Source organism: Choloepus didactylus, chromosome 2 (genome assembly GCF_015220235.1).
Source record: "Choloepus didactylus isolate mChoDid1 chromosome 2, mChoDid1.pri, whole genome shotgun sequence".
NCBI classification, from domain to species: domain Eukaryota; kingdom Metazoa; phylum Chordata; class Mammalia; order Pilosa; family Megalonychidae; genus Choloepus; species Choloepus didactylus.
This window is the reverse complement of record NC_051308.1, coordinates 34,459,055-34,478,934: the sequence shown is the minus strand read 5'-3', so window position 1 is coordinate 34,478,934 and position 19,880 is coordinate 34,459,055. Positions and strand designations below refer to the sequence as shown.

Here is a 19,880-nt window from a genome sequence, read left to right as displayed (position 1 = left end):
ACTTCAAATGCAGGGATGTTTTGAGAGACAAAGAAGGCCACTACGTACTAATAAAAGGGGCAATTCAGCAAGAAGAAATAACAATCGTAAACGTCTATGCACCCAATCAAGGTGCCACAAAATACATGAGAGAAACACTGGCAAAACTAAAGGAAGCAATTGATGTTTCCACAATAATTGTGGGAGACTTCAACACATCACTCTCTCCTATAGATAGATCAACCAGACAGAAGACCAATAAGGAAATTGAAAACCTAAACAATCTGATAAATGAATTAGATTTAACAGACATATACAGGACATTACATCCCAAATCACCAGGATACACATACTTTTCTAGTGCTCATGGAACTTTCTCCAGAATAGATCATATGCTGGGACATAAAACAAGCCTCAATAAATTTAAAAAGATTGAAATTATTCAAAGCACATTCTCTGACCACAATGGAATACAATTAGAAGTCAATAACCGTCAGAGACTTAGAAAATTCACAAATACCTGGAGGTTAAACAACACACTCCTAAACAATCAGTGGGTTAAAGAAGAAATAGCAAGAGAAATTGCTAAATATATAGAGACGAATGAAAATGAGAACACAACATACCAAAACCTATGGGATGCAGCAAAAGCAGTGCTGAGGGGGAAATTTATAGCACTAAACGCATATGTTAAAAAGGAAGAAAGAGCCAAATTCAAAGAACTAATGGATCAACTGAAGAAGCTAGAAAATGAACAGCAAACCAATCCTAAACCAAGTAGAAGAAAAAAAATAACAAGGATTAAAGCAGAAATAAATGACATAGAGAACAAAAAAACAATAGAGAGGATAAATATCACCAAAAGTTGGTTCTTTGAGAAGATCAACAAGATTGACAAGCCCCTAGCTAGACTGACAAAATCAAAAAGAGAGAAGACCCATATAAACAAAATAATGAATGAAAAAGGTGACATAACTGCAGTCCTGAAGAAATTAAAAAAATTATAAGAGGATACTATGAACAACTGTATGGCAACAAACTGGATAATGTAGAGGAAATGGACAATTTCCTGGAAACATATGAACAACCTAGACTGACCAGAGTAGAAATAGAAGACCTCAATCAACCCATCACAAGCAAAGAGATCCAATCAGTCATCAAAAATCTTCCCACAAATAAATGCCCAGGGCCAGATGGCTTCACAGGGGAATTCTACCAAAGTTTCCAGAAAGAACTGACACCAATCTTACTCAAACTCTTTCAAAACATTGAAGAAAATGGAACACTACCTAACTCATTCTATGAAGCTAACATCAATCTAATACCAAAACCAGGCAAAGATGCTACAAAAAACGAAAACTACCGGCCAATCTCCCTAATGAATATAGATGCAAAAATCCTCAACAAAATACTTGCAAATCGAATCCAAAGACACATTAAAAAAATCATACACCATGACCAAGTGGGGTTCATTCCAGGCATGCAAGGATGGTTCAACATAAGAAAATCAATCAATGTATTACAACACATTAACAAGTCAAAAGGGAAAAATCAATTGATCATCTCAATAGATGCTGAAAAAGCATTTGACGAAATCCAACATCCGTTTTTGATAAAAACACTTGAAAAGGTAGGAATTGAAGGAAACTTCCTCAACATGATAAAGAGCATATATGAAAAACCCACAGCCAGCATAGTACTCAATGGTGAGAGACTGAAAGCCTTCCCTCTAAGATCAGGAACAAGACAAGGATGCCCGCTGTCACCACTGTTATTCAACATTGTGCTGGAAGTGCTAGCCAGGGCAATCCGGCAAGACAAAGAAATAAAAGGCATCCAAATTGGAAAAGAAGAAGTAAAACTGTCATTGTTTGCAGATGATATGATCTTATATCTAGAAAACCCTGAGAAATCGACGATACAGCTACTAGAGCTAATAAACAAATTTAGCAAAGTAGCGGGATACAAGGTTAATGCACATAAGTCAGTAATGTTTCTATATGCTAGAAATGAACAAACTGAAGAGACACTCAAGAAAAAGATACCATTTTCAATAGCAACTAAAAAAATCAAGTGCCTAGGAATAAACTTAACCAAAGATGTAAAAGACCTATACAAAGAAAACTACATAACTCTACTAAAAGAAATAGAAGGGGACCTTAAAAGATGGAAAAATATTCCATGTTCATGGATAGGAAGGCTAAATGTCATTAAGATGTCAATTCTACCGAAACTCATCTACAGATTCAATGCAATCCCAATCAAAATTCCAACAACCTACTTTGCAGACTTGGAAAAGCTAGTTATCAAATTTATTTGGAAAGGGAAGATGCCTTGAATTGCTAAAGACACTCTAAAAAAGAAAAACGAAGTGGGAGGACTTACACTCCCTGACTTTGAAGCTTATTATAAAGCCACAGTTGCCAAAACAGCATGGTACTGGCACAAAGATAGACATATAGATCAATGGAATCGAATTGAGAATTCGGAGATAGACCCTCAGATCTATGGCTGACTGATCTTTGATAAGGCCCCCAAAGTCACTGAACTGAGTCATAATGGTCTTTTCAACAAATGGGGCTGGGAGAGTTGGATATCCATATCCAAAAGAATGAAAGAGGACCCCTACCTCATCCCCTACACAAAAATTAACTCAAAATGGACCAAAGATCTCAATATAAGAGAAAGTACCATAAAACTCCTAGAAGATAATGTAGGAAAACATCTTCAAGAGCTTGTATTAGGCGGCCACTTCCTAGACTTTACACCCAAAGCACAAGCAACAAAAGAGAAAATAGATAAATGGGAACTCCTCAAGCTTAGAAGTTTCTGCACCTCAAAGGAATTTCTCAAAAAGGTAAAGAGGCAGCCAACTCAATGGGAAAAAATTTTTGGAAACCATGTATCTGACAAAAGACTGATATCTTGCATATATAAAGAAATCCTACAATTCAATGACAATAGTACAGTCGGCCCAATTATAAAATTGGCAAAAGATATGAAAAGACAGTTCTCTGAAGAGGAAATACAAATGGCCAAGAAACACATGAAAAAATGTTCAGCTTCACTAGCTATTAGAGAGATGCAAATTAAGACCACAATGAGATACCATCTAACACCGGTTAGAATGGCTGCCATTAAACAAACAGGAAACTACAAATGCTGGAGGGGATGTGGAGAAATTGGAACTCTTATTCACTGTTGGTGGGACTGTATAATGGTTCAGCCACTCTGGAAGTCAGTCTGGCAGTTCCTTAGAAAACTAGATACAGAGATACCATTCGATCCAGCGATTGCACTTCTCGGTATATACCCGGAAGATCGGAAAGCAGTGACACGAACAGATATCTGCACGCCAATGTTCATAGCAGCATTATTCACAATTGCCAAGAGATGGAAACAACCCAAATGTCCTTCAACAGATGAGTGGATAAATAAAATGTGGTATATACACACAATGGAATACTATGCGGCAGTAAGAAGGAACGATCTCGTGAAACATATGACAACATGGATGAACCTTGAAGACATAATGCTGAGCGAAATAAGCCAGGCACAAAAAGAGAAATATTATATGCTACCACTAATGTGAACTTTGAAAAATGTAAAACAAATGGTTTATAAGGTAGAATGTAGGGGAACTAGCAATAGAGAGCAATTAAGGAAGGGGGAACAATAATCCAAGAAGAACAGATAAGCTATTTAACGTTCTGGGGATGCCCAGGAATGACTATGGTCTGTTAATTTCTGATGGATATAGTAGGAACAAGTTCACAGAAATGTTGCTATATTAGGTAACTTTCTTGGGGTAAAGTAGGAACATGTTGGAAGTTAAGCAGTTATCTTAGGTTAGTTGTCTTTTTCTTACTCCCTTGTTATGGTCTCTTTGAAATGTTCTTTTATTGTATGTTTGTTTTCTTTTTAACTTTTTTTTTCATACAGTTGATTTAAAAAAGAAGGGAAAGTTAAAAAGAAAAAAAAAAAAGAAAAAGAAACACAAGGAAAAAAAAAGGATGTAGTGCCCCCTTGAGGAGCCTGTGGAGAATGCAGGGGTATTCGCCTACCCCACCTCCATGGTTGCTAACATGACCACAGACATAGGGGACTGGTGGTTTGATGGCTTGAGCCCTCTACCACAGGTTTTACCCTTGGGAAGACGGTTGTTGCAAAGGAGAGGCTAGGCCTCCCTATGGTTGTGCCTAAGAGCCTCCTCCCGAATGCCTCTTTGTTGCTCAGATGTGGCCCTGTCTCTCTAGCTAAGCCAACTTGAAAGGTGAAATCACTGCCCTCCCCTCTACGTGGGGTCAGACACCCAGGGGAGTGAATCTCCCTGGCAACGTGGAATACGACTCCCGGGGAGGAATGTAGACCTGGCATCGTGGGACGGAGAACATCTTCTTGACCAAAAGGGCGATGTGAAAGGAACTGAAATAAGCTTCAGTGGCAGAGAGATTCCAAAAGGAGCCGAGAGGTCACTCTGGTGGGCACTCTTATGCACACTTTAGACAACCCTTTTTAGGTTCCAAAGAATTGGGGTAGCTGGTGGTGGATACCTGAAACTATCAAACTACAACCCAGAACCCATGAATCTCGAAGACAGTTGTATAAAAATGTAGCTTATGAGGGGTGACAATGGGATTGGGAAAGCCATAAGGACCACACTCCACTTTGTCTAGTTTATGGATGGATGAGTAGAAAAATAGTGGAAGGAAACAAACAGACAAAGGTACCCAGTGTTCTTTTTTACTTCAATTGCTCTTTTTCACTCTAATTATTATTCTTGTTATTTTTGTGTGTGTGCTAATGAAGGTGCCAGGGATTGATTTGGGTGATGAATGTACCACTATGTAATGGTACTGTAAACAATCGAAAGTACGATTTGTTTTGTATGACTGCATGATATGTGAATATATCTCAATAAAATGAAGATTAAAAAAAAAACAAACACATCTATTCTTTAAAGTCAAGAATCCCAATTAGAAATTTGGAAGGAAACACAAAAAATCTGTTAACAGTGGTTATCTGATGTGAGGGAGCCTTGAGGGTCTTGTGGGTGAGAAAAGAGGCTTTAATTTTACATTTTATATTTTGTTGTATTTTATTGTACCATTTTTGTTTTTACCTTATTATCTTTTATTAGTATAAAAATTTACATGTTTACAGAGAATGTATACGTTTCTTTTTGCAGTAATGACAGATTAGGTTATTTGGACAAACCTCTCACTGGAAGTGACAATTGGGGATAAGAGCCAAAGGATACACAGTTTCTTTATGAGATAGGGAAACTGTTCTAAAGTTGCTGTGTGTTGGTTGCACAACCCTGTGAATATACCATACACCACTGAATTTTACACTTTAAATGGGTGAATCATATTGGTGTGTGTAAAGAAGTCTGGCATGAAAGACAGGCAACAAAGCCAAATGGCAGGCAACAAAGAGAAGTTGATTGAGAGAAGCTGCAGGGTGGCCCCAACCAGCAGAGAGAGACGGCTTGGAGGGGCCTTCTGCCAATTAGGAGGTTGCACAGTGTCTTGGACATGTTAAGATGTGAGCTTTGGCCAATAGGGGATTACACATCATAGTTTGTCTTGTTGACTTGGCAGTGTCTGGTTTGTGCATTTAAACAGGAGAGGTGGGGAGAGAGGGAGCAACTGTGTGGCGGGAACAGGGGAAGTGGCGTGAAGTGGGGAGGGGGGCAGTGACACAGCCTGGCTTTACAAAAGAGGGAAATGGAGGAGGGGCCCAGGGCCCAGAACTGCCAGGGCGTGAATTACAATCTCAGTAAATATGTGGCTTTTTGTTTGTTTGTTTTGTTTTTTAAGAAAAAAAATCTATGTAGTAAACATGGAAGAGACGTTAAAGAGAGAGCAATGATTATAAATCTTTAAAACTGAATACAAACTGTGGTCAACAACAAGATGCATAGCACGGGGGACAGGGTTCAGCTTTCCTCTGACATGGAAGAAAGAGTGAACAATGGATGGGGATTTCTAGCACTTTGTAGATAGGAAGCCAGGAAGCTGAAATAGCTCCTACATAATGACATATGACGATGCAGTCATATGGCAAGCAAGGAAGAAACGGGGATGGGGTAGAGGGTGGCGTCGATTAAAAGATTTGAGCAGAGTGATGATAGCCTTCAGCAAGGGTGGAAACTGCTGTCCAAGTGTTTTAGCCAAAGCATTGTTAAGAAAATGCTGTAATAATTTTCAAATGTACTTTCAGTTGGGAAATGTCATCCTCCTGCCAGTCATTTCTCCCTGGCAATTGTCTGTTACCAAAGTTTGCAGGTATGTTCCTAATGACCCTATAGACAAATCTAAAGGAAAATGATGTGCCTGTCTCAAAATCCCAACAGAAATACTCCTACAAGTCATGTAAGCCCCTGAGTTCCTGGATTAATGATCTCATCCAGCGACTGAATTTCTTCAACACCTGGGCCAAAATGGCTTACACTGCGATACATCATCGGTATGGATGGAACCGCTTTATATTTCTTCCATATGTTTGGTTAGAGCTTAAACTTTACAACATAGTTTTACATACTTGCCTCTTTGGCTTCTCACAGTAATGTGTAAATTAATCAAGAAAGGGATTTTTTTAAATTATTTTTATTAGAGAAGTTATGAGTTTACAAAACAATTACACATAAATTATGGGATTCCTGTACCCCACCCCACTACCAACACCTTGCAATGGTGTGGAATATTTGTTACAATTGATGATAGCACTTCTTTTTATACTTCTATCTTTTGAACAGTAGTTGCCTTTGTTACAAATTATTAAAGGTATTATAACAAAGACATTATTGTATTATTAAAATAGTTCTATCTATTGTCCATTATTTATATTAGGTGTATTTCTCCCCCAGCGAAGATACCCTGCTATAATAACAGCAGTCCTTGTTCCCCAAATCCGTTGGTAACAATGCTCCATGGTCTCCTGTTTTTCCTCAGAAAATTCAAAACCATAGCTGGTTTCCATTGAAGTACAGGGCAAGGGTCCTGGGATAAGGGAGAAATTGAGAGTCAGAGGAAAAGGAGGAGAGTGGAAGGGACTGAGGGAAACTGCCCAGGTCATCTGAAGATGTGTAATTATTATGCCGCTAACTACCCCAACTTGCCATCTACCTTCCAACAGGCATATGAGGTTTCTTACGGCTTGGAAGCAGTCTTTCCCATCAGCCAGCCAAAAGCCCAAAGACCCCGCTGACCCAAAGAGTGACCTCCTTGAAGGATTTCCTGCGAGATATTGGCTCCCGGCCTTCTTCTTTCCACAAGGTGAGCGTTCCAACCAGGATCAGCCCCCACTTGGCCCAGCCAATTTGTCCTCCATTCTCCTTGTGCCACCACTTTCCCTTCCCCTCCTTCAGGGTGCCCAGGCCTTAGCATCATGCATGCACTAGAACAGTCTCTCCTCTCCCCCATGCACACTCCCCCACCCCTCACCCCCTCATGCACCCAAATAGACCCATCCTTGTGAGACCCCTCCTGTGCCTGGGCAGGCAGCTTGCTTGTCATCTGTAGGCCTTTGATTCTAGATGTCAAAGGCCAGTGCTGGGCCCCACCCTGAAGCCACTACATTTTAAAAGGGGACTCCTGGAGATGGACACCTTACCCAAGGAGCTGATTCTGTGCAGCAGCCACTTTCATTCTTTTATTCATTTAGCAAGAATTAATGAATGAGTGTTTCTTTGCTGGGACCTAGGCCCCACCTGCTCAGCACAAATGTCCAGCAGGAAAGAAAGGCATCTGACAAGAACATGTGTTACCATGTGTGGTGGGGGGTGTAATGGAGATTATAAAGAGACAACGCTAGATTGTAAGCACCACGAGGACAGGAACCAGGTCTATTTTTACTCCCTATTATATCCCAGCCCCCCCAAAAAAGCTCTTGATAAATATTTGAAGAATGAGTGAATGAATAGTTTTCTGAATGAATGTATGAATGAATGAACACTTTTGGAACAGGAAACAGGAGGAACTAAACTAAAGGTCAAGGAGGGTCACTAAGGAAAATGACTTCTAAAATGAACCTTGAAGCACAATACCAGTTAGGTCTTATCCCAGCGGGGATGGAGGGCGAGGAGAATGAGCACCTCCATAGCACTCACTGGGAGTCGGAGCTGCTGGAGACTTTGCATGTATTAAGTCATTCCATTCTCAGGATGATCTTCTGAGGTTGTTACTAGTATTACCCCTATTTTCAGAGAGGAAAACTTTGACACAGAGAGGTTAAGTCATCTGCCCAAGGTCATACAACTAGTGAATGACTGAGGCTGGATTTGAACTCAGCCTGTCTGGCTTGAAAACTCACCTGCTTAATCACTACACTAAACTGGGAATTGCATTCTTGTTGGAAAGAATCCATTCAAAGGCCCAGAGGTGAGAGAGAGAGAGAGAAAGTCACATTAGAAGACCAAATGTTCATTATAGTCAGAGCAAAAGACACCCAGAGGACCTAGAGATACCAGTTAGTGGAGGGGGAATGATAATCTAATAAGAACAGATAAACTATGGAGGGTAATCTCAATGTTATGGGAATGCTCAGGAATGATTATGGTTTGTAAACTTTCTTGGATATAGTAAGATCATGTTGGAAGCAATAGAGTTATCTTAGGTTTTTTTTTTCTCTTATTCCTTTGTTTTCTTAGGGGTTGTTAATTTTCTTGGGGTATGGTAGGAACATGTTGGAAGCAATGTAGCTATTTTAGATTATTTGTTTTTCTTACTCCTCTGTTTGGACATGGTTTATTAATTTTCTTGGGGTATGGTAGGAACATATTGGAAGCAAAGTAGTTATTTTAGGTTATTTGTTTTCCTTAATCCATTGCTTTGTTTGAAATGTTGTGGGGTTTTTTTGGTTGTTGTTTGCCTGTTTGTTTTTAATTTTTTGATAAACAAAGTTAAAAAATTGAAAAAAAATCAGTAGAAAAATGGGAGTAAAAACTAAATGACAAATAGGGTGGGATGGGGGGATGGTTTGGGTATTCTCTTTTCACTTTTATTTTTTATTCTTATTCTGATTCTTTCTGATGTAAGGAAAATGTTCAGAAATAGATTGTGGTGATGAACGCATAACTATATGATCATACTGTGAACAGTTGATTGTATACCATGGATGACTGTATGGTTTGTGAATATATTTCAATAAAACTGAATTAAAAAAAAAATGAAAAAAAAAAAAAAGACCCCCAGAGGGAGAATGGTATAGGATGAAGCTGGAAAGATGGGCCTGGGCCAGCTCCCAAGGGGCTATGTAAGGCACACTGAGGGGGTTGTTTCCATCCTACAGCAATGAGAAGCCACCGAAGTGTTTTAGGGGATGTCATGGTCCGATGGCTTCATTATGGTAGAAAGGCAAGGGTGGATTGGAGAAGGGCAAGACTGGAGCCCAGGAGGTCATTTGGGAGGCAGCTTTATTCTCCAGGCAAGAGCCGACGGTGGTGCAGAGTAGGGTGATGGTGGTAGAGTAGGAGAGAAATAATCCAGTAGAGGGACACTGAGGAAGAAGAACCAAGTGGATTCCTGTGTGAAAGGATGGGGGTGTGGGGGAGGGGATGATAAGCATGACTTCCAGGGTTCTAGCTTGGAAAGCTAGCTGGATGCTGAAATAGAAAACACAGAGAAAGGAGCAAGTGTTAAGGAGTGAAATGATAGTCATGCTGAGTTTGAGGTGCTTTGAGACATCTAAATAAAACTGTCCAGGAGGCAGTAACTCAGTAACTGGGCTGGAGCTCAGGAGAGGTCTGGGCTAGAGAGGGAGACGGTGTGCCCATCTCCCCGACACTCAGTTGAGGCTGGCACTGTGGCAGGTTGCTGCCACGGCACAAAGATGATTAACACCCAGGGCTTGCCTGCAGCCTTCTAGGGCGTGCATAGCAGAGGGCAAGTCACTTCTGGCTGGGCCAATAGAGATGGTTTCTTGGACACTGAAGGATTATAGGGAAATTTGGGGAAGAACATCCAAAGTTGATGATAAAAGACACTGAGTCAGGAAGGTACACTGTTTTAGTGGATGTTTCATGTAGCAGAGATGTATGAAATGGTAGAGTGGGGCTGGACATGGTGAGCTTTAATTACCCAATGGAGGAGACGACTCTGTGAGCACCAGCGTGGCGGATTCCAAATGGTGGCATCACACGATCAAGAAGCAGGGTGCAGTTACCAATCTGGCAATTTATGCAGAATGGATTAAATAAGGGAAAGAGGAGCTGGTGGCAAGGAGTGCAGCTAAGAGGTGTGTTAGATATCTTGGAGTGTAGCACAAGATACAGAAATGCAATTCAAACTTGCTTAAGCCAAACAGGGCAAGTTATAGGTTCACATAAGTGGGAAGAAAGTCAAGGGCTCCTGGCTTCCCGCCTGGTTGGATCCATGTGCTCAAGTCTTTCTCTGTGTTGCCCCCTCCCAGCCTCCCCTTATTTCAGCTCTGCTTCCCACTAATGGTTGGTTTTATTTTTCCTCCTAGAGAAAGCCCTTCTCCTTAGAGCCAGGGGAAGGAATGGTCAGAGGCGCTTAGCAATCCCTGAGGAAAAAGCTTCCTTCTCCCAACGTCCGTATGTTCATTTTTTGATAGAGACTCTGATCACTACACTTGTACTCGCCCCTGGGGCCCCTCAGTGTTGCCAAGAGGATGAGGAACTATGACGGGCCATGACTGGGTCAGGGGCAGATGGGCCCCCAGGATTTAGAGCCCCGCTAAATGCTTATGCAGCCGGGCAGGCTCGCGTCACCAAGGCCTGAGCTAGGCGCGTGGGCTTATCCCCCTTCCATCCCTCACCTTCCCTGTCCTGACACACCCTCACGAGCAACCTGCTGGTGTGTCTTGTCCACAGGCTTCCTTACTGCTGTGCTTCAAGACTACGGAAGACACCAGGGAATCCCTGTGGACGCCCTCACTTTTACCCACTGTGTGATTTCTGACTCCGCTGACATGAAAGATGAGGAGTTCTCCATAGTTATCCAAAAGAATCTCCACATAGTCAGGAGAGCTTTTAAGGTAACAGAGTACTTAAAAGATTGGAAAGAATAGCCGTTCATTCTTTCATCCGCGCATTCCCTCACTCGCTCCCTCCACAGGCCTTTATTTAGCGCTGTGCCTGGCACTAGAGTTGCAGGACTTACCAGGCACAGCCCACCTCCGAGTCCACAAGCCCTCAGAGCTCCTCGCTCTCGTTCTAGGGAGGAAAGAATTACAAAGAAAGGAAATGAATACGATATTTAAGTAAATAAAATTAATGAATCTTAAAGTATAACTATCCCCTATTTCAAAATGAAGACTGCAGGCAGATGCCACTGAGGTCAGGATTTAAAGATGATATTTCAGTCAGTGAGCAAACCTCTCCTCGTGGCTGCTCAGTGGCTGCAATTCCTGCCCACCCTGCAACCCACCCAGTCCAAAGAGTCCAGGCAGCTTCCAAGCAGATACCCCCACCCAACTGCAAGGGCTCTCAACAGCACACTCGGCAGACGCGGCGCTGACAAGGGCAGAGACAGCTCAGTGGGGAGCACAGAGCGGGCAGCCAGCCCCCGGGGCAAGCCCAGCCCTGCCACTCTCTCGCCATCATCTTCCACTGATTTGAAGGGCCTCGGTGGTTTTTTGCAAAATGTCAAATCAGTTCTAGGAATCTATTTTTCTATTCCAGGACCAGTACCACACAGTGTCAGAAATTGGGAAGTACACGTAGATACTTGGGAAAGCAAGTCAGCCCTCATTCTTTTTTAAAGGCGTCTTCACTTGCACATTTTTCTCTTCTAGATGAATTTGAGAGTAAACTTACCAAGTTTCATTTTTTAAAATAACTCTGTTAGGATTTTGATCAGCTTGCAAGCAAATTGTATATAAATGTAAGGGAGAATTGTTACCATTTTTAGTTTTACTATATAAAAACATAGTTTGTTTTTTCATTTATTCAGATCTCTTATGTACTTCATTAAGTTTTGTTTTCTTCATGTCGGTATTAGAAATTGTTGTTGGATTGTTTTCCTACCTGTTTTGTGATTGTTTTCCTACTTGTTTCATAATTGCTGCTATCATGAATAGGATTTTTAATGCCCTACAACTTACTCTTTGCAGTTAGCCCTCTTAACTCATTTCTAATTTTTTTCCTAATTCAGACTTGCCAATTGTCAATTTGATTTACGTTTTCAAACGAACTAGATGTTCAATTTATTAATTAATTTTAATGTTGTTTTGTTTGCTTGCTCTCTTTTCAATTCTGCTTTTACCTTTTGCATTCCTTCTGCTTTCTTTGGGTTGATTTTATTGCTCTTTTACTAGCTTCTTTTTGTTGGTTTTCACTAAGGTATAACAGACATAAAGGACACAAATCTTAAGTATTTCACTCACCCACCCAGTTCCATACAAACTTGTCAGCACTCCAGAAGGCTCCCTATATCCCCTCCTGGTTAATCCCCCCTCAGAAGTAATCCCTATTGCAGATATTATCATCCTAGTTTACTTTCTACTATCTTGAACTTCCTATAAATTATGCAGCCGATACTCTCTTGTGCCTGACTTCTGTTCAAAATTATGTCTGTGAGATTAATCCTTGTTTTGCATATAGCAATTGTTTTTTCTTTTTCATTGTTGTGCACTGCTCCAATTGTATTAATGTACCATGATTTGTCTATTCTGCTGATAGATATTTGGCTTTTTTCTCCTTGGGGAGATTAGGATTAAAGCTGCTTTGAACATCATTGTATATATGTTATGGTGGACATAAATACCCGTTTCTCTTGGATATATATCTGGGAATTAAATTGAGTATATCACAGATAGGCATGTTTAGCTTTGATGTAGATAATGCCAAATGGTTTTTCAATTTGGTTCTACCAATTTACACACCCACCAGTAATGTATAAGATTGCGCCACAAACTTATCAGTACTTGGTATTATCAGTCTTTTAATTTTAGTCATTCTGGTGGGTGTGTAGTGTTAGCTCTTTGTGATTTTAATTTGCATTTTCTTGATGACTAATGAAGTTGAGCGCACCTTTTTATATGCTTATTGACATTTGGATATCCTCTCTTGTGACGTTCCTGTTCAAGTCTTTTGCCCACTTTTGAATTGGATTGTCTTTTTCTTATTGATTTATAGAAGTTCTTCATATATTCTGAATACAAGTCCTCATCAGATATATGTATTGAAATTATCTTCTCCCAGTATATGTCTTGACTTTTTACTTTCTTAATGGTGCCTTTTGATAAACAAAAATTCTATGTTTTCATGAAGTCAATTTATCCATCTTTCTTTTATAGTTCATGCTTTTTGTATCCTGTTTAAGAAATCTTTGCCTATTCTGAGGTCATGAAAATATCTGCCCGTGTTATCTTCTAGAAGCTGTACTGTTTTCACAATTAGGTCTATGATCCACAGAGAATTGAATCTGTGTATGACATGAGGTGGGGTCAAAGTTCATTTTTTTCCATATGGGTATCCAGCTGACTTAGCACCATTTCCTTTTTATTGAAATGACCATCCTTACTCCACTTCACCTCTGTCAGAGATCACATGATTGTGCATGCCTGGGCCTGTTTCTGGAATCTCTGTTCTGTTCCATTGGTCTATTCGTCTATCTTTGTACCAGCATCAACCATTTTAATTATTGTAGATTTAAATTAAGTCTTAATATCTGGTAGTATAGTCCTCCTACTATGCTTTTCTTTAAAAATTTTTAAACTATTCTTGGCCCTTTCATTTCTGTATAAATTTTAGAATCAGCTTGTCACTTTCTAATAACATCACCACCACCACCCCCAAAAAAACACACCTTGGAATTTTATTCTAATTCCATTGAGTCTATAGATCAAGTTTTGGAGAGTTTGTACGTTAACTACATTGACTTCCAATCACTAATATGTATTTGGGTCTTTAAAAAGTTCTCATTTGACATAATCCTTAATGAAGAAATATTAAGTGTTTTTATCCTAAGTTTTAGGAGAAAGACAAACATGTCCGTTATCAACAATTCTATTGAACACTGAACTAGAGGTCCTAGTTATTGCTATAAGGCATGAACAAGAAATAATAGGTACGAAGATTAGAAAGAAAAATAAAAACTATTGCTATTTGCTGACATTGTGATTGTGTACATAGAAACTCCAAAATAATCTAGAGATTAAACTAATGGAAATAAGTGAATTTATTTAGCAAGTTTGTTGAATACAAAGTAAATATACAAAAATCAGTTGTTTTTCTATGTGCTAGCAATAAATAGAAAACCTGTTTTTATATAGAAAAATGCAATTTTCCCTACATTTTTATGTATGTACATATATATAATTTGTTGCAAACTGACCAAAATCCTACCAGTTTTATAAAAAAATGAAATGTGATAAACGTGTACTTTTATTCTTGCTATTATGCAAATGTTAAGCCATTTTTAAAGACAAGCGATGTCTTTTGGGGAGCCCATCATTTCTGGTTCCTTGGGGATGGTTCCTTTTTCTAGTGCTTTTATGAATTTATTCTTTTTAAAATACCAGTTCTGTTATTCTGGGATTTGGAGTGAGAGGAGGAGACCAACACTCATGCTCTGTTTAGCCTCTTGGTCGAGTCCTGGCCCTACTATTCTCTGCAAGGATCCTGGAGTGGAAGAAACTTAAAACATGATGTGGGTGTTTGGACTAGATGATTTCAGCTGTGTTCTAAATTTGAGATTTAATTAATTATTTGTTTTTTCATTCATTTTTTATGAATGAACTGTGCAAGGTACTGGGAATATCAGGATGAACAAAACAAGGCTCCTGCCTTCCAGAAGATCACAATCTATCTGGTAATGAAGGCACTGATACTTTACTAGCCAACATTTACTGAGTGTTTGCTAGGTGCCAGATACTATGCTAAGTTCTTTACATACATTATTTAATCCTTACAAACTGTTATCCTTTTAAGGGTCAGGAAACTGAGGTTCAAACAGAGTGGGTGGCAGAGCTCAGATCAAAATATTTGAACCCAAGTCTGACTTGATTTTCCAGCCCATATCCTAATGTCTTCCTAATATGGCTCATTAGACAGAAGAGGCTGCAGAGAGGGAGATGTGAGCCAGGTCCTTTTCTTATGCCTCACAGAGGGAGAGAATAGTCTCTGACCTCCCAACTTTGCCTTTTGCCTTGAGCCTTGTCTATAACCTCCCTATCAGATATTCTTGGCCATTTCTGCTTTATATCACGAGTGGCTCTTTACCGAGTTAAATCACTCGAAAACGTGCTGCTTATAAATAGCCTACAATTAGTTTTTCAGAGGAAAGACCCATGTATGCCATGGCCAAGTTGTACAAGTCAAGTATAAATGGAAGTCACAGGGTCAAATGTGTTGAATCGACCTCTTCCAGGATTTATCTGAAAAGACAACACTAGAGCAAATGCATGATATGAAATTTTAGAGTTACATAAAAAGGTAAAAGGGGAAGAGAAGCAGAAGTCATTATGCAAAGCAATCCCTGGTAAAAAGTCTTTTTTAAAATAAACTAAAATAGAAGGTGCTTTCTGAGTTCAGTTTGCCCCTCCAGGTACAGGAATGTTCCACAGTGTGGAGAGCACAGCGTCACCAAGCCCACCACGGCCCACATGTAAACAAGCTGGGGCCAGAGAAGATGCCAGAGCCGGCAGAGGACCAAGCTGACTCAAGGACCTGAGGGCTCGCTCGTGCTCGGGACGGCCTGTGCCCACCCCTTCTTCCTTGGGGGGGGGGGGCCTGTCCATCAGAAAAGGCAGAGTCCTCCTTGCGGGGCACAGGGCTCAGCTGACCATCCCCACAGCACACCTGCAGGAGAGCACGTTCCTTTACAAGCCTTCCCCGGGCACAGCCTGAGTCAGGTAGAATGGGAACTTCGGGCAACCAAATTTTCTACTTAACAGAACTCGTATAAACTATTATTTAAGTCATTTCATATCATTGAAAGATATGATATAGAACCTTTCCCAGCCTTTTTAAATTTCCAGAGCCTCAATGAGTAATTGTAGCTGCAATGGTAGAAGTAGAAAATGACAAATTTGAACACAGTGCATTCTGACTGCTTTTGGGTCTGTTCTTGTTCTTTCCTAAAAAGCTGGGCTACGGGATTATAATCCTAGGAATCTGCAGTTTTACTGTGTTTGAAATATTAATCAATACAGGATCATCATATATAGATCAAAGCCTATAAATTTAAGAGCTCAGAGAAGGAAAAGAATTAATTCATCTTAGAACCAGGCCGGGGATGGAAGGTGGCATCTGCCTCTCGACGGAGCCTCCAGTGAGGCCTGTGCTTCCACTCAAGCATCCGCCCGGGGAACCACTCACACTACCTTTCTTTGATCTTAGGGCACAGCACCCTTGCATAATGGAGTCCACATTTTTGGTTTATTCATGGAGGGGGCAAGGTGGAATCATGAAAAAAAAATACTAGACGACTCACTGCCTTTTGAGATTTGTTGTGATTTTCCTGAAATACACTTTGTGCCAACAAAGGTAACAACCCAACTGTTTATCGCTAAGTCCCCATTCCATATGATTTCAAAAGGGAAATTTGATGATATAGTTAAGATAGCAAACTTTTAAAATATCCCAAAATATTGCTGAAATCTAAAATAAATGCTATATTAACATCAAATGCTATTTCTCAAGAATATGTAACATAATCACTCTTTAAAATTAAATTCTACAGATATAATTTCCCTATGCATAACATTAACCACTTAATTTTAGATGTTTTTACTTCATAGCAAACCCCCCAAATTTAGCATATAGCAAATGTGAACTAGTTTGTCTGAACTATGAAATTTGACTATTGGATTTTTTTTTTTAAGATTTCTACTGAAAAACCAGCTACTTCTACTCAGACAGATTCAAAGCTCTATACATTTGAATGCCCAGTTTACCAAACACCTGAGAGGTCCGGAATCTCGACAACTACTGGCTTATCCACAAACTTTTTAACATCAGTGTATTTATCAACAAAGAAACCTCCTAGTCATTGGATCACAATGCGGGTTGCACTGCTGTGTGAGATAAATGAATGAAAAATAAACTTCTATACCAAACCGTTTTATTTTTGACTCTACCATATTTAAATGATTCAAGACATTCCCGTGTTGTGAACACCCTTCATAAAACATTCATGTTCAGCCAGACTGGACAGGTTCAGTCTTTCTCCCATCTGTAAGTGAAAACTCTTGACATCTAGAGGAATCTTTCAACTGCTTTTTATTCTAAGCAGATAAAACCTGACATGCAGTGTTTATATAGTCTTGTTCAGCATAACCTGGAATGTAGGAGGTTTGATTTTTCTAAAAGTAAAAACCATGGTACTTGGCATGGTATCAAGGGAAGTTTTTATCAATCTCTGACTCCAAAGAGTGACTACTGCAGTTACATAAAACAAAATATACATAGTAGTGTAATTCTTTGGAATACTTTCTGGCCTCTCTGAATAAATACAAAACACTACATTGCTGTTTACTGCAGACTTCTGAGACAAAGGAATGGGATCTTCTTCCCTTAAATAAAAAAATAAATTTAAAAATGCAGGGCTGAGCATCAATCTTTTAATGTCTTGTCCCAAATTCACTAGACCTCTCTTCCTACCGAATCCTAAGGATTCAGTAAATTGGATTAAGATTGAAATGTGTTTCTGTAGGCAAAATTTTATTAGTTTTTCAGTATGTTCAAATGCTGATTGTGGTGATAAATGTACAACTTTATGATGATACCATGAACAACTGATTGTACACTGTGGATAAATGTATGGTATGTGAATATAACTCTATAAAATTGTAGGAATATATATATATAGGATTAAAAGTGTTGGAGAAAACATGGTGAGAGGGATGATGCCTCACCAATATGGACTAACTACAATGTGTAAACTCAGAATTGAAACTTAGAACATAGCCTAACGTGGACACAATAATTGTAATAGTCCCTAGATTGTAAGCGCTTACAGCAGTTAACTCTATCCCTGAATTGTAAGGCCTATCTCTAAACTTTGAGATGCTGATCCCCTAGCGTATGTCGTCACAAACATTGGAACTGGAGGTTTGATGTGCTGAGCCCTCGAGCATGGGACTTGCCCTTATGAAGCTCATTACCACAAAGGAGAGTCTAAAGTTGTATGTAATGGTGCCTAAGAGTCTCCCCCAAGTACCTCTTTGTTGCTCAGATGTGGCCCTCTCTCTCTCTAACTGAGCCATCTCGACAGGTGAACTTGCTGCCCTCCCCCCTACGTGGGACCCGACTCCCAGGGGTGTAAATCTCCCTGGCAACGCAGAGTATGACTCCCGGGGATGAATGCGGACCCGGCATCGTGGGACTGAGAGTATCTTCTTGACCAAAAGGGGGATGCAAAATGAGACGAAATAGTTTCAGTGGCTGAGAGATTCCAAATGGAGTTGACAGGTCACTCTGGTGGACATTCTTATGCACTATATAGATAACACCTCTTAGGCTTTAATGTATTGGAATAGCTAGAAGTAAATACCTGAAACTACCAAACTCCAACCCAGCAGTCTGGACTCCTGAAGACAATTATATAATAATGTGGATTACAAGGGGTGACAGTGTGATTGTGAAGACCTTGTGGATCACACCCCCCTTATCTAGTGTATGGATGAGTGGAGGAATGGGGATAAAAACTAAAGGACAAATGGGGTGGGATGGGGGGATGATTTGGGTGTTTTTTCTCACTTTTATTTTGTATTCTTGTTCTGGTTCTTTCTGATGTAAGGAAGATGTTCAGAGATAGATTGTGGTGATGAACGCATAACTATGTTATCATACTGTGGACAGTGGATTGTATATCATGGATGATTGTATGGTGTGTGAATGTATTTCAATAAAACGGAATTTAATAAAAAAAATTTTATTAGTTTTACTCTATTAATAATAGCTACCATTACTGTTGAGCGCTAATAAGAATTCCCATATAATCCTCAGACCATCCCTGTACTATGTGGTCATATCACCCGATTTTACAAATGAGGAAACTGGTGCTCAGAGAGATTAAATAACTAGCTCATGCTCACACTTCTGAGGAGGAGCAGGGCTGGGACTCAAAGCCACATTCCTCGTCACTTTACCTCAGCAGTGGGTCCATCGGCAAAAAATGTATCCATGTGTACACAAATAGAAGATCTAACAGTCCATTCTCTCTGTAGTAAGGTGGGAAGGAGGGACTTATACCCAGAACCTGACTCTAACAGCCATGAACAGACATCTACTCACTTTTATGTCTAGGAAATAGGACTGTCCGAAAGTAGCATCATCAGGACAACATAGTAAGAACCTAGCTACCACAAAGCTGTAGAAAAGACTGATAAAGATCCAGTCCCTGTCATTTAGGAACCAATAATAAAATGACAAAATACAGGATTTTAACAAAAGATACAAGATGAGATCTTATTTGATCCATTCATTTGCTGAGTTTCTGATTTTAGAAATTATTCATAATTTGCTAAATCAATACATGATTTACAGAAACTACCAGCATACAAGGCCTTTTCGCCAAACAAGACAAAAGTAAAGACCAATATATGAATCACATGTGATGTTTTTAACCTACTGGTTGGTACTGGTACATGTTCTGACACATCCACTTTCTGTGATGTAATGTGTAATGTGACACTGGGAAGGGAACTGGAGAGACTGAGAGTACCAGTCTATCAAATGATGGGGTCACCAAGATGTCCAGCCACCATGGGCAAACCCAAACGAGCACCAAGCACTGACTGCAGTCTCTCACGCACGTCACACATGTGTATTTTCTTTCAAATGGACACAGATGCTCTTATGATTAATAAAATTCATTAGAAAGTGATACTGAATCTATGATGGCTTTTATTATTTCTCTATGTTCTCAACACAAATACTAAATATACGACCATTTTCTGGGAGCTGGGCTCACCAACTAGCCTCTTAA

The 19,880-nt window shown here is 39.8% G+C and overlaps 1 protein-coding gene across 1 annotated transcript in view; it reads left to right on the top strand.

Moving 5' to 3' along the window:
• The window catches only part of DNAH14 (dynein axonemal heavy chain 14), a 426,387-nt gene extending 409,270 nt beyond the window's left edge, over positions 1-17,117 (top strand). Inside the window, exons 81-85 of the mRNA XM_037805786.1 lie at positions 6,338-6,450; positions 7,120-7,259; positions 10,817-10,980; positions 16,289-16,435; positions 16,774-17,117. Of these exons, the coding sequence (XP_037661714.1) occupies positions 6,338-6,450; positions 7,120-7,259; positions 10,817-10,980; positions 16,289-16,435; positions 16,774-16,986 (777 nt within the window). The 3' untranslated portion in view covers positions 16,987-17,117. The remainder of the gene's footprint in view (positions 1-6,337; positions 6,451-7,119; positions 7,260-10,816; positions 10,981-16,288; positions 16,436-16,773) is intronic.
• The last annotated feature ends 2,763 nt before the right edge of the window (positions 17,118-19,880 follow it).